The sequence below is a fragment of the Orcinus orca genome, chromosome 1 (genome assembly GCF_937001465.1).
Source record: "Orcinus orca chromosome 1, mOrcOrc1.1, whole genome shotgun sequence".
Classification (NCBI taxonomy): Eukaryota; Metazoa; Chordata; class Mammalia; order Artiodactyla; family Delphinidae; genus Orcinus; species Orcinus orca.
Window position 1 is genome coordinate 43,224,898 of NC_064559.1, and position 14,535 is coordinate 43,239,432.

General features: G+C 39.7%; 1 protein-coding gene across 5 annotated transcripts in view; it reads left to right on the forward strand.

Moving 5' to 3' along the window:
• The window catches only part of PROX1 (prospero homeobox 1), a 52,125-nt gene extending 40,111 nt beyond the window's left edge, over positions 1 to 12,014 (forward strand). For 3 of the 5 annotated variants that reach the window (XM_033438023.2, XM_033438032.2, XM_033438025.2), the window contains one exon: positions 7,822 to 12,014. In XM_033438023.2, coding sequence (XP_033293914.1) covers positions 7,822 to 8,010 — 189 coding nt within the window. In that variant the 3' untranslated portion in view covers positions 8,011 to 12,014. The remainder of the gene's footprint in view (positions 1 to 7,821) is intronic. The other 2 variants (XM_033438033.2, XM_004275246.4) reach the window with 1 other exon arrangement.
• Positions 12,015 to 14,535: the final 2,521 nt, after the last annotated feature.

A 14,535-nucleotide genomic window follows, 5' to 3' on the forward strand; every position in this document is an offset into this window, starting at 1 on the left:
CATGTAAGTAGGAGGTGAGCCCACTCATAGGCCTAAAATTGTGTGGGCATCACACTGACCTAATCCTGTAAGGTCCCTGAAAGCTGAAGCCACCTGGAGCATCAGAGTCAGAGAGACTTTAGTCTGAAGCCCGGCTGTGGCTGCAGACTCTTCCTCGGCCTCATTCGGTGTAGCGTCTGCAAGCAGTTTTGTAGCCAGCGCTCCCTGAATAATTCCAGTCCTTTGAAACAGAGGTGCGAGCATCCTATTAAATTTTAAACGCCATGTAGCCATTTGGTAGGAACTCTTAAATATAACACCTTGCTCTTTGACTGTGGTGCTCAGTGCCGAATACACAAAACCTAGTCTCTAGAGTTGATTTTAAAATTGGCCTTTCCAGGGAAGCTTATGTGGCCGTTCAGCCCCTGACAGGATTCTAGTCACACTCATGAAATGACTGAAATAAAACTTGGGAAACACAAAGCAACTTTTCTCAGTGTGTTGACTCGGCCAGTAAAATCAGCCACATGAACCTCCTCAAAGCATCTCTCAAGACACTGCTTTGCATACACTTAATAATCACAGTGAACTGGCTCCTAGGAAGTGGATGGACTCCTCCTTAAGGTTCTAACCACCACCTTACATTTGGATACTATTTGGATACATTTGGATACAAAGTCCATTCGTGCCTGTTTTCCCATCCAATCCTTCCCCATAATGAGAGGGCACTGGAACACAATCTCACCATCCCCTGCACCCTTTCTGCCCTTCTGAAGGGCCAGCTAGTCCCCGGCTGTACACGCAGGATAAATGCGTGTGTGACTGCTAAGGGAGACCCCCTAGTCGCAGCATCTTGTCACCATCTTTCATAGCTCCGCGATTCCCCTCTTCCACCTCTGGCAGGAGAATTCAGTGAGAGTGAGACAGTGGAGAGGAACAGCAATAACGTATCTGTCCTTCCCTTTTTGTCTGATAATCTCAATGAGGAGTTACTGAAGCATCTGAGTTTATCCATTTAAGTCCACTCTGTCTGCAGTCTAAGTCCCCAGTTTGTGCCACTGCCGTCAGGAGATATGTCTCTCCTTGATCAATATTTACTTAACAAACATCAGGGATGGGAGAGTTTGTTTAGAGGAATCACGTGCACACTAGGGTGAATGAATGCTCGGGAAAGTACTTCAACTTTGTCTCCTTTCCTAGGATCTTGATGTTTGTGTGTGTGCACATGCACGCAGCCGCGTACAGATGCCCTTTTTCTTTTTAACTTCTCCAAAGACACTTAGAAGTTGTCTAGAAAAATGCCTCACTGTATATGGTTATGGTTAGTACATTATCTATCCCTTAAGAGAACTCACGACGTCAATTCAGTTGCAAAAATCCTGGCCCCAAGTTTGCTTTTCCTTTTGTGCTCCAGTACAGGTTAAACATTTTGGAAACGCTCTTAGGATGAATTAGATGCACAAGCATCTTCCTTTGACCCCTTTCAGATGAGTGGAAGGGAAGAAAATGCAGATGGAAACAATAAAAGCGATTTGATAGGGCAACTCTAACTATATACTACTGATGGCATGACATCTTTTTTTAGAAAGCCCAAGGAGAAAAGTAGCTCTCGAGATTTTCAAAGCCTCTTACCCAGTTTTCGGAATCAGACGTGTTTAACTCTAATAATAAATACAAACACCACAGTGTTGAAGTTTAGAGATCGCTGTTCTTTCAACTTCACTCAAACAATTGCTTGAAGGCTCAAGTCAGTGCCTTCAATGCAGTTGACTTGGAGGCATCTGGGTCTAGTTTGAGGGGTTTTGTTTCTGTGTGGGTAGAGGCCGGGGCGGGGGACTGTGGGAGTTATTTATTTATTTGATTTTGTGAATCGGAGTTGTAAAAGCCATCTGAAATATTCATGCAGAATTGTCTGAGAAGCCCGTTTCTGTTTTATTTACTGCACAGTAGACCAGCCACAGCGGATTAGTTCTACAATACCCGTAACAAAAGCCCAACAGCTGATGCATGTGATGTTAGGAGGTGACAAAACAGTTAAAGTATGCTGCTGGCTACAGGCAAGCAGTCAGCAGATGCAGACAAAAGGGTTTGTGACAAGAATAACTCTCTCTCCAAGGCGAGCAGTGAAGAGTATCCAAAATACCAGTACCCTTTTCTCCTTGACATGGTCTTCTTACAGTCAGCATTTTATTGCCCTTTTATAGTATTTTTTTTTTAAATGGAGGAGGATGAAGAAAGAAAACCCACACGCAAACTAATTCACCAAAATACTAGCCAGGATTTTACTTTCCCATCAGTTAGCCACTTCTGCCCATATATATGTCTCCTTTTCCATTTCCCCACTGAAGTCTGAAAAAGAAAAATAGTTTAAAAGATGAACCTAAAAGATGATCTCTCTTGATAAGATCGTAATCTACTGATTGATTCACTTGATAAGCCATTTGAGCCATTGGTTATCGGGGAGGGGCCGGGGAGAGAGGTCAATGCCTGGTTTGTTTTCTGTCCATTTCAGCAAAGATCATTCCACTGATGAAATTCGGCCAGTGGACCAGTTTTTAAAGGGGATGGAGGATGGAAAGGTATCCACGGGGAGCTGTGAAAGGGGCAGGGTTTAGGTCCCCTGCAAGAGGCTGATGGATGAGCCTACGGATGTTTCCGAGGTGTGAAAAATCAGCTTCTCTATCTCCAGAAAATAGGAGAGGCTGTCTTCTTTTTAACCTTTGTAATTCCCCTTCTATTCTCTGTGACATTCATTCATCTGCCAAGAGCGTTTGGCAAGGTTTGGGCCAGTGAGCACACTTCCAGTGACCGCTAACCTTGGTATGTCCTGACACTTATGATGAGTGTCTGCAGGACACAGAAAGCAGGCAGCCTGCTATGTCAGGCTTTTATTATGTACTGCAGAGGCTAGGGACAGTCAGTTTAATAAAACAAATCATCCTTGAAGGTAAAGCAACTGGGAAGAGGAGGAGGAAGACGGGGGGCAAACGTGTCTTTGCCACTCATTCTGATTAAAAAAAAAAAAAGAACAGCAAAACAACCACTCACCCAACACACGGTGCGTGCGCGCGCGCGCCTTGCGCGCACATATGGGCAACTCGGGCACGGGCTGACAGACTGGAAAACATCCTCCCATTTCTCCCGTTTCATCTAAGCCCACGGGGCCCTCATGTGCTCTGAGGAGACTCAAGTGCAAACAATTGTGGTGAAATGGGAGGATGCTGATAGCCAACGCCCTTGAAATATATGAGTGCATTCAAGTACCTCCCCGCAGTGATATTCTCCTCCAAATATCAGAGCAAGGAGAGGCAAGACCATTTGGGGTGAGGTTCCTATATTGGGATGCCTTTTATCAAAGCAAAGTTTCCACTCTCCTCTCCTGAAGAACACTCAGCACTCCCACAATAGCCTCAGAGTCCCAGCCAGAGACTTTGGAAGCCTTTTGTTTTTCCCCTGTGGCATGTCCAAAGGCACGGCCTTCCCTCCCCCTCCCAGCAGCCTGCATTGTCTTGCATTCCAGGGACTTGATTGACTGTTGCCACCTGATGCTGAGGAGATAACTCTAGGGTTCATTCTGCAGATTGTTGGGTTCTATTAAAAGAAACCTAGATAAGGGATTACTTGTCACTAAGGGATTTTCTGCAGATGTTTATTAGTGATTGGAAATCCATTAGGTGTGAAGAGGTACTGAAAAAATATGGGCAACACCATTCTCATAACCCTGAATTCGAAGATACCCCCCAAAAAACATCAGAAAGGACTCCCCCGCCCCTTACTCTGTTAAATGGAGTTGGGGAAACTTTTCTGGCAGAGAGGTAAGGGTCTCTTTTTCATGGGTGATAGTTCTACCTGTGGATGGGATTCCTTGGCACTCAGTTGCTACATATCAGTTTACCTCTCTGGAGCCACCAAAGAAAGATTAATTGCTCTAGTACTAGAGGATCTCATTATAACTTTCTTTTACCTAGCCCAATCCATTGCATGAGTATTGCCTCAAAGTAAGCAAGAAATTAGCAAACCATTTGCAAAGAATTCATCCCTTCCCAAACATAAACCAATAACCGTAGTTTCCTCTTGGGAATCTCTTGTGTCATTTGCACTTATTTTGAAGTTACTAGCTCTTCCGTGGTTTTTCTAAACCACAGATCCACAGCTTGTCAAGGTTTTGATGCCTCTTCTAAGTAGGACATTGCATTAAAAAGGAACCAGCACGGTTTAATGGAAAGACACCTGGATAAGTTGTTTCACGTGAGTCTCTTCATCTCGTAATTTCTTCACCTCACAGAATCTGTTTCTTCATCTATAAAATCAGTTCTGAGATCTATTTCAAGTCTTTCAATTCTGTTTTCTATCCTTACTTTAAAATTCCTTTTTTGTTTCAGTATTTAGGGAGAAGGTAAGTGTGACTCTAGCGCAGTGTAGAACAAAGCAGAAGGCAGGGTCTCATTATGAACCATTTATCAAAGATGATGCGAAAGAACTCTGTGAAGCATGGTGAGGGATACGCAGAATAGAAGCCAGGACTTCCTCTCTAAAGACATCTTATGATACATTCATTACATCTAGAAATAAGTAGGTGAAAAGGTAAATAACATGAAGACACAAATACAAAAGATGTTAAAGGACAGCCCAAGATTACTGCCAAAAGAAATGCATGTTTAAAACAGGATAAGACGCACTAAAATCCAGTAACCAGCATGGCGAATGATAAGGAATAACAGGGTGGAGGCTGCACGCGCCTCCAAAGAAATTACTTTGAGTTGCTCTCAGGCAAACCCTAGAACTACGCTTCTTCCCTCCTCCAGGGCTGATGCCGTTCTGGACGCACCTCCCTCCTCTGACTGTCTTAAACATCAGCCCTGCTCCCTTGGTCCCTGGCTCCCCAGATCTCTTGGGGGGTCCTTGGAGTGGGTGGGACTTCATCTGGAGCCGCTGCCATACCCTCTGTCCCTGCAGCTCTCCGCCAGGCCAGGCCGCATCCCCAAGTGTTCAAGGAACATAGATCTTCATCGTGGATCTGTTGCTAATGGGCAGGAAAACCACTCTGATGATGTTTCTGTAGCATTTGGCTAACAGCTCCCAAACCTAGTAGTTAGAGTGGGTAGTTGCACTGCATAACTGTTCTCCAGCCAGAATCCCTCTCTCAGTAATGCCCATTTGATAAAATGTGAAGGATCATCTTTGGGGAAGAGGGAGGAGTACTCAAAAGGGCTGCTTAATGACTTTTTTTTTTTTTTTTTTGCGGTACGCGGGCCTCTCACTGTTGTGGCCTCTCCCGTTGCGGAGCACAGGCTCCGGACGCGCAGACTCAGCGGCCATGGCTCATGGGCCCAGCCGCTCCGCGGCATGTGGGATCCTCCCGGACCGGGGCACGAACCCGTGTCCCCTGCATCGGCAGGCGGACTCTCAACCACTGCGCCACCAGGGAAGGCCCTTTTTTAAAATTTCTTTTTATTTATTTATTTTTTGACTTTTTATTTAGTATAAGGTGACTAGGAGGGGTGATTGCTCTTCCAGGCCCTTCCCATCCCACAAATACTCATGTATGTGCAGGAGGTTGGGGAGAAAATCATCAAAGTTCAGTTGAAAATACAGATGAATTCTCAGTAGGGAATGGCCTTTGGGGTATATGGGTTTGCACATCCATGGGGGACAAGGTGATGTTTCCATGATTTTCCAGGCAGTGGTGGGGACTGTGTCCTAAGAAACTAGCCAATATCTTTGGGAGGGGCTTCTCAAACTTCTCACTTGTTCTAGATTCTGATCAGCCCCAGATGGGGGTCCTTTTTTTCTGGGGTGTTATTAGGTTTCCTTCAAAGGACAAGTGACTTGCCATGGGATGCACTGAACTTCTTTGTCCAACTCCAAATATGTAAGACAGGGATGTCTGGTATCTTTTTCGTTTTCTTTAACAGTTACTATCATTATAAAAAGGTCCACTGCACAAATTGAGAAAAGACATGGAGAAAGGGATCAAATGTGTTCAAAATGACAATCCCTCCCTTTTACTTTGGCGAGGGGCAAGTGTGAACGAAGATGAAAATATATACCTCTTGTATATGTGTAGACAGATCTGTCTACACATATAACTGCAGTGCATTTTACTTCCTCGTATGTCTGCACTTACTGTAAAAATAAAACATTATTAATGTATAAGTACCCCACTAAAAGAAATCTACAGAGTGTCAGTGTGTATTTGGAAAATTATGAGTACATGGAATGATTCTGTGAATCCATTTCCTTGTTGTGGGGAAAGATAGGCCATGCTTTACCGTGTAACTTACAAAGAATACTGAATAAGTACATCAATAGCTATTCCTTTCCCTAGACAAGAGGTTAGACTATTAAATAAACCACTATTAATAAATAATTAATAAACAAACACAAAAAACACCCACATATATACTCACTGCTCTGGGAGAAAAGGATTAACAGATAGGGATTCTGAAAAGAATATTTGAAGAATGTTTATCTTAGAGTACAATGACTTTGAACGATTCCCTTAATCTCTCTGAGCCTCCATTTTCCCACTGTAAAATGGGGTAAATAATCACAGAGATGGGGGAATTGAATGACATAATTCACATTCAGTACATAACACAGTGCCTGACACATAATAAGCAGTCCAAAAATGTGGGGTTTTATTATTGCTATCAGCTGCATAAATCACTCTCTCATGGAGCAATTCTAATCTCAAGGTAAAGTATTTTCCAATGTAGGATCTTAAGATTCAGTTCAAATTTTGTATTTTGGGATTCAGTGTTAGTATCATTATCTTACTCTTTTTTTGTACATAGAGGACAGGCATACCTCAGAGATATTGCAGGTTCCGTTCCAGACTACCGCAAAAAAGCAAATGTCGCAATAAAGCGAGTCACGTAAATATTTTGATTTTCCAGTGCATATAAAAGTTATGTTTATGCTATATTGTAGTCTATCAAGTGTGCAATAGCATTATGTCTTAAAAAGTACATACCTTAATTAAAAATACTTAATTGCTAAAAATGCTAACCGTTATCTGAGCCTTGAGTTGCATCTTTTCGCAATAGTAACATCAAAGAGCACTGATCACAGATAACCATGACAAATATAATATTAATGAAAAAGTTTGAAATATTTCGAGAATTACCAAAACGTGACACAGAGACATGAAGTGAGCAGATACTATTAGAAAAATGGCGCCGATAGACTTGCTCCACACAGGGCTGCCACAAACCTGCAATTTGTAAAAAACGCACTATGTGTGAAGCACAATAAAGTGAAGCAAAGCGCAATAAAGCAAGGTATGCCTGTACTTTATAGTGCAGATTATTTTAATATACAGTTTAACATCTGGGTCAACAATCCTCTGATACAAGCAGGACACTAAGATTTTCGCTATCTTCATCTATAGTGTGGGTTTAGTTTAGTTTATATCAAAGGCCAATTATTATTCTACTGTTGAGAACACATTTTGTTTTCATAATGGAAATATGATTCAAATTCTGAACGATTAGGTGGCGACTTGCTTCTGGAATACACCTATTTAATGAAGTGAGGAATCCCAACAGCATGTCGCCTTTTTTCTACTCAGATATTCACAGTGGAATCCCAGTTTTTCAGTAGTTCTGCATGTATCCTTTGCACAAGTCTTTTTCTAAAACTCTATAAAGCTGTCAACCCCACATTACAATGCTACTATATATAACGACTTTACATAAGAGAATAGAGGCCGGCCATTTTTAGAAAATGCAGGTGCCATGTAAGCCCCTTTCTGAAAGAAAGAACTTAGCTCAATTTCCTTTGAAGAACTGGAGACTTGAAACTGAAAACTTTATTAATGCCATTGTCTCCTTGTATCAGCAGGTTCCAGAGAGATTCCTGGAAGTTGCGCAGATCACATTACGGGAGTTTTTCAATGCCATTATCGCAGGCAAAGATGTTGATCCTTCCTGGAAGAAGGCTATATACAAGGTCATCTGCAAGCTGGATAGTGAAGTCCCTGAGATTTTCAAATCCCCAAACTGCCTACAAGAGCTGCTTCATGAGTAGAAATTTCAACAACTCTTTTCGAATGTATGAATAGTAGCAGTCCCCTTTGGATGTCCAAGTTATCCGTGTCTAGATTTTGATTTCATATATATGTGTATGGGAGGCATGGATGTGTTACAAAATCAGCTGGTAATCCCTCCTCATCATCTTTCTCTCATTTTCTTCTGTTTTCCATTGCAAGGGGATGGTTCTTTTCCTTCCGCCTTTAGTTTACTTTTGCCCAAGGCCCTTAACATTTGGAGACTTAAAATAGGGTTAATTTTCAGGGAAAAAGAATGTTGATGTGTGTAAAGTCTACATGAGCAAGGAAGGGCATTTTTAAAAGATGCTTCTGCTGGATTGATGGTTTATTGCGCATGGCGGTTGGCAGAGGGAGACCCGTGACACAGCACTACTCTGTAGTCAGTGATGTGTCTCTTGTTTTTACTGCTGAGAAGGTCAGAAAACTCAATGGAACCACTTGATAAACTTAAATATTTTGTTTGGTTTGAACTCAGTAAGTCGCTTTTTATTACACATTTAAAAATAATGCCAGTGGCAGATGAACAACTCACTTTTCACAAGTACCCCAAAAGGTCAAATTTTAAAAAGAACATAATCACTAACCGTCAAGTCTTTCCTAAGAGAAATGGCAAACGCCACAAGCTAGTACCATTTTCTTTGGAGGCAAAGCAGTTTTGTACAAAACTGACTCTTTCAAAATGAGACTGGAAATTCATGTGATTTCTAGTCACCTCTCGAAATTTTGCAATAGGTTCTTCTTGGAAATAAGTATCTATCGTTCTTCATACAGAAAAACCCCTATAACGTGTTATCATTTTCTATTTATCTTGCTTCAGATACTAAAAGGCACATAAGTTTCAAATTTATTCTTTGCTCAACTTTGTTTTTGTGGTTTAAAAGCATTATCATTTCTGTTTAATATTTAACACTTCTTTTTTCAAAAAACACTATTTTCTGAATTCCTTTCTATGGTAAGGAATAAAGGACATCCCAACTTGACCATAAAATTCCTGCCTACACTAGAAGTTTGTTAACAGCTGCTAGCTGACTCGATCTTCCCCTCCTGAGAGGAGTACATATGAGAATGACCTATTTTCCTATACATTTCCACTCTACCCTGATGGATATTCAAAGTGGTGACGGTCTAATTTTTAAGTGTTTCTTCATTTTAGGTACAGCGTTTTAAAGAAATTGATACAGTCTCTTCTAATTCAGAAGCTAGTAATTGACCAAAACGTGAAGAGTGTATAGAATAGGAGAGTTTGGGAGTTAACCCAAAAGACACAATTTCAGCACACATAAGAAAGCTAGCTGCTATTTCATGCTTTCTTCAATGGTTCTCCTCTTTTTTCTTTTTCTTTTTTTTTTTTCCAGTTTTTCAAAGGTGTACAAAGTCCCGTACTTGCTTTTAAAAAGCCGTGTGGCGTTCACACTTGTTTTCTTAGATGGGTTTTGTGTGCAGATGCAGTAAGAATTCCTTTTTTATTCTAATAGTGTTTTCCAGAACCCTCCCTCCCCTTTGGTAACTTGATCTATATCTCCTAAAGTGACAAAGTAAAAAAACAAAACAAAAAAAACTGGTATTTAGATCGTATACAACATAAATATCGTTTTTTCCTTGATTTTTATAAAAATTACATTTGACTTTGGAGACTGCAGGTTGACCCATGTAACTAGGTGACCCAATCGCTGTAATTTAACATCATTTATAAATTCTGCTGATGGACAGGAATGTATGAAGGCAATTATTGTCAGCACAAAGCCTTAAAACCTGCTGACTTTAAGTTAAACGGCGCGGTCCTGTGATGCCTGCGTCATTCAGGAGACGTGGCCTCTTGCGGTGTGGACAGAGTGCAGTGGCCCGGGCTGGAACACCCTGGGCCTCACTCTGCACCCACAGCCAAACACATCGCCCAGCTCGCAGGCTCCTACACAGAGCCATGAGAGCCAATTTGTTCTTGTTCCGGCTTGTTTGGAAAAAAAAAAAGTGTTTGGATAATCATCACCTTGGAATAAAATGAAACCCCCCCCACAAAAAAAAAATCCAATCAGCACAAAGTAGGGAAGCAATCTCAACTTGTGGTCACACTCTTTCGCCTTGCTTCACGCCCAAGAGTATGACATTCATTGTTCACATCAGCACAGAACTGGGTCTTTGCTGTTCCCGTGTAATTCACATCACCATTGTGTTGCCATTTGCAAGGTAAAAGGCAAAACCAGTAATGTCTTCACCTATAAAGATAGATTGCTAGTATCTTCCTGACCTGGGGCAAATTCAGTATTGATTCCTGACGTATTTGAATTTTTAGTATTATTCTCCCCTGCCTTTCTAATTGAAATAGACATATTAAGCAAAAACGTGTGTTCACAACCAAATGTTGATGCACTTATCTACAATAATATCCTCTCAATGTTCACTGAGGCATAGAAATTGTTTCAGAGTAGAAATTGCAGAGTGAGGAGAAACTCACCTCATTGTCCTGGAAACAGAACTCAATCATTTTGCTTTTAGGTGATTCTTTTCTCTTTCACCATCATAAAATCTTGTGCCTCCCAGTGCATTGGAAAATGACAAAAGCCTATCTCTCAAAACTCCTGTTTAACAAGTTTTCTTTAAAACACCATCTTTCCAATCTTAGCTCAACTCTCACCAAGTAAAAATTGGCGACTTGGGAGAAAGTTCACTTTCTCTGGTGGGAGGGTGAAGGACTAGGGACAGTTTACATAGGGAAACAAAGTCTAAAGTCCATGTTGAAATACCACATTTCCACTTATTTTCTGCTAACCCTAAATTATTTTTGCATCTACACTTGAGGTTATAGTCTGTGCCTAGACCTAAATGCACCAGCGGGGGGATTTTTAAAAATCCTTCAAAATTCCAGTTTTTTCCCACAAGTACAATTGTTCTTGTGCCTTCTGTGGCTTTCGATTTCATCTTTTTGACTTTATTTCCAATTACTACAGCTGCAATAAACACTAGATTTTTTTTCTGGCTGTTTGACATAACGTTGATAGCTATGCATATTTTGTGTCTTTTTAAAACAAAGCAGGAGAATACGTTTTTGAAGAAGAGAATTTTTAGAACAGTTTGATACCGCAAATTATTTTTTCCTCAATTGTTTGAGCAGCATTCGAGTTTTGAAAATTCTTGTAGAAGCCAATTTTTTGTAACTGTGGTGCAAATCTTGTGTTTTCTTAGCCTAATGAAAAGTAGTATAGAAGCAATATTTCATACCATGTGCTATATATGTGTGTGCAGATGTGTGAACATAAAAACACATACACACATATACACACATGTAAAAATATACATATATATATGCGTGTGAAGTGGAAAGCTTACCTTTTCCTATCTAGATTTAAGGACCTATTTTAGGCATTTGTTATGTTTTGTGAAAAGAATGTTCTATTTGCAACAACAAAACATTTAATTCTTACTGTATCTCTGGCTGTTTAATGAGGACATTTCACTTTAAATGGTAAAACAACGTGGAAGATGGTAGAATGTAGTAATTATTTAAGGAAATGTTCACCCACATATTCCTGAAGTTTGCTTTGTGCCTCCAAGTATTATTTCATTAAAGTGTTTTATGTTTGCAGAATCTTTGTTGCTGTGCTAGGGATGTGGGTGAATATCATTTTAAAAAATTTTAAAAACAACAAAAAAAAGCAAAACAAAAACACTAAAGCAAGAGGGGAACTTTTATAAAGCAATGTAAATATTTAACCTCATGGCTGTTGTTACGTAAGACATGAGATTTTAATAAATAACTACATTCTCACAACATCTGTTGAATTTATTAGGAACACTTCAGTGACTGTATAGACAGTTGAAAGCATTCTTGAAAATCCTGCTCTCTACTTTTAAAAGATAACAGTCTCTTTCATCAGATGTCAAGGGCAAGGGTAATGCAGTTTCTGTAAATTTATGAAATTTCTTTTCTATGTACATGAAGACATTTAGTACGTAACCTCCCTCCCCCCCCACACACACACATACATGCATACACATACAGGTTAATATTAAGTCATAAAGCGAAAGATCTGGGGGCTTTAAAAATAAGATGTCCCCCAGAAGCAATCATAAATTCATCAAAGAAAAAGTGGTTTACAGACTCCCCTGAAAGAAGCAGTGTACATGTGAGGACAGAGCAGAATCTCTTTGCCATGTATATTATAGAATCTTCATTGGTGTGAATAGTACAAATGTTTCGTTCTGGTACAAACTCTGTGTTTGCAAATTACAAGAAGCATTGTTTTCAAAAAGCTCCCCTTAAAAGAATGTAACTGGTTTCTGTGAGTAAAGCAGTTACTGTATTGCACTTACATGTGATGTTGAAGGAAATGCAGTTTTGTTTTCTGTAGATCTGTTGGTTGTAAACCATCCATAAGACTAAAGCTAAAATGCTCATATTCAGAGCTGGGATCAAAACTGGTATTTAACCTTTGCATCTTCTTATAATCATCCTTCTAAGAATATAACGGAATCTGGAAGCATCTGGACTTTGAGTCTTTTCAACTGAGCCCTCTCTCAAACCTGACACCCCCGAAAATGCACAGACATGAACAGAAAAGGCAAACAGACTGGCCCGCTTTTGTGAAAATGGCTTCATCCTTTATTTTTAAAATATTCAGATATTCTCCATAGGTGGGAAAAGCAGTTTAAAATTGTATATTACCACTTCAAAATTAGAATTAGAAAAGCAAATGTATTTGGGGTTGGTCTCAGCAATACCCAGAAAAATCAAAGGTCCTGGCTTCCCCCAATATTGTCCCAGCCATTTCTCATATGTATATAGTATAAACCGTGACAAAACACTGCCTTTATATTATTTAGCAATATGTTGTAAATAGCATTATTAAGCTCTTTTTTTTTTGTAATAAAGACCCTTTGATTTGAATATAGTACAATAACTGAACTGATAAAGTCAATTTTTGATTTTTTTTTTAGCTAGAGGCAATTTCAATTGTGGATTTTTGTTGTTGTCTATTGTTCTGAAGACTTTGCATAATTTATTGGTTTAATTTATCCTAATTTATTTGATGAAGGTGTACAATTTTGTATTACCAAGGATGTACTGTAATATTAATTGATATGATAAAAAAACAATGAGACTCCCTGTCCATATTAAAAAGTAAATAAAAAGGTGCAGTAGACAATTGATTTTAAAGTAAAAGTAAAAAGTTTAGTTTGGCAGCTACTAAATTTTAAAACAGGAAAAAAAAATAGTTGTGGGGGGAAGGGTGGGAAGGGGGTTTTTCTTTGTGTGTTTAAGCTTTTGTATACTCTCCAAACTTTTACCTTTTGCTTTGTACCACTTAAAGGATACAGTAGTCCAATTGCCTTGTGTGCCTTCCATCTTCTCTTAAACTGAATGTATGTGCAGTATATATGCAAGCTTGTGCAAAATAAAATATACATTACAAGCTCAGTGCCGTTTGATTTTTTTTTAAACATGTGACATTTAATTTTTGGACCTGTGTCCAGCTGTAGGACAGCAGGCTCGTTGTGACTGTAATATCAGTGATGGAGTTTTCCTTTCTCTCCCCACACTTGGCGCTTTATTTTATTTATTTATTTACTTTTGGCCACGCAGCTTGCAGGATCTTAGTTCCCCAACCAGGGATTGAACCCGTGCCCTTGGCAGTGAAAGCACAGAGTCCTAACCACTGAACCGCCAGGGAATTCCCTGGAGTTTTCTTTTTATTGCAATTCTTAATTACGTTGATACAAACCTAGGATCGATGCATGCAACTCCTAGAAATGATCTTTTTTATTTCAGACGTTTGTAGTAAATGGCTAGATTTCTGTCTGAAAACTCTTCTCACAGATTTAACTTTAGCCCTCAAAATTTAAAAACAACAAACATTTTGGTTCCAAACAATGTTGTGAGCTAAATTCAGTTCAACGATTGCTAATGTCTCACGATTTGAAGAACAAGGAAAGATGTTCCCCAAAATCACAGAATGGTAAATATATTATTTGAAATATGGGGAGTGAGAGCATGTATTGTTTCTACTTGGTTGAACTCAGAACTAAGTCCTAATGTAAATTCAAAACCTTTCTAAAGTGTTCCTTTAACATGACTGGCAGCGTGTTTCATACTAAGAACATTGGTTGTATGGCTTTTGAAATTTTTCTTTATCTCTTTTGCTTTGGTTTAAAATCATGTCTCCTTTATCTTCCAATCAGGAGCATGAAGAATCAGCAGAAATCATTGACCCTATTAAATGTCATTCACAGCTGCACCTCCCTTTCCGTCTGCCATATTATTGTTCAGTGAGTCTTCATCTCTCAGATGGCTTCATTTGCTTTTCCCCTCAATGATGAAAACTTGGTATTTTGACCCTGTTGTCATGAGGGTGCTTAGAACCAATGCAATCTCGAAACTATTAAGTGCTAACAGTACTTTTCCACTTTCAGCTCTTTTCTATCAATGGCACAAACTTCAATTCCAGTCTTCCTAACTAAATTGTTCAAAAGAGCATGCCTGTGTCCCTCCAGGCCGAAATATTTATTCC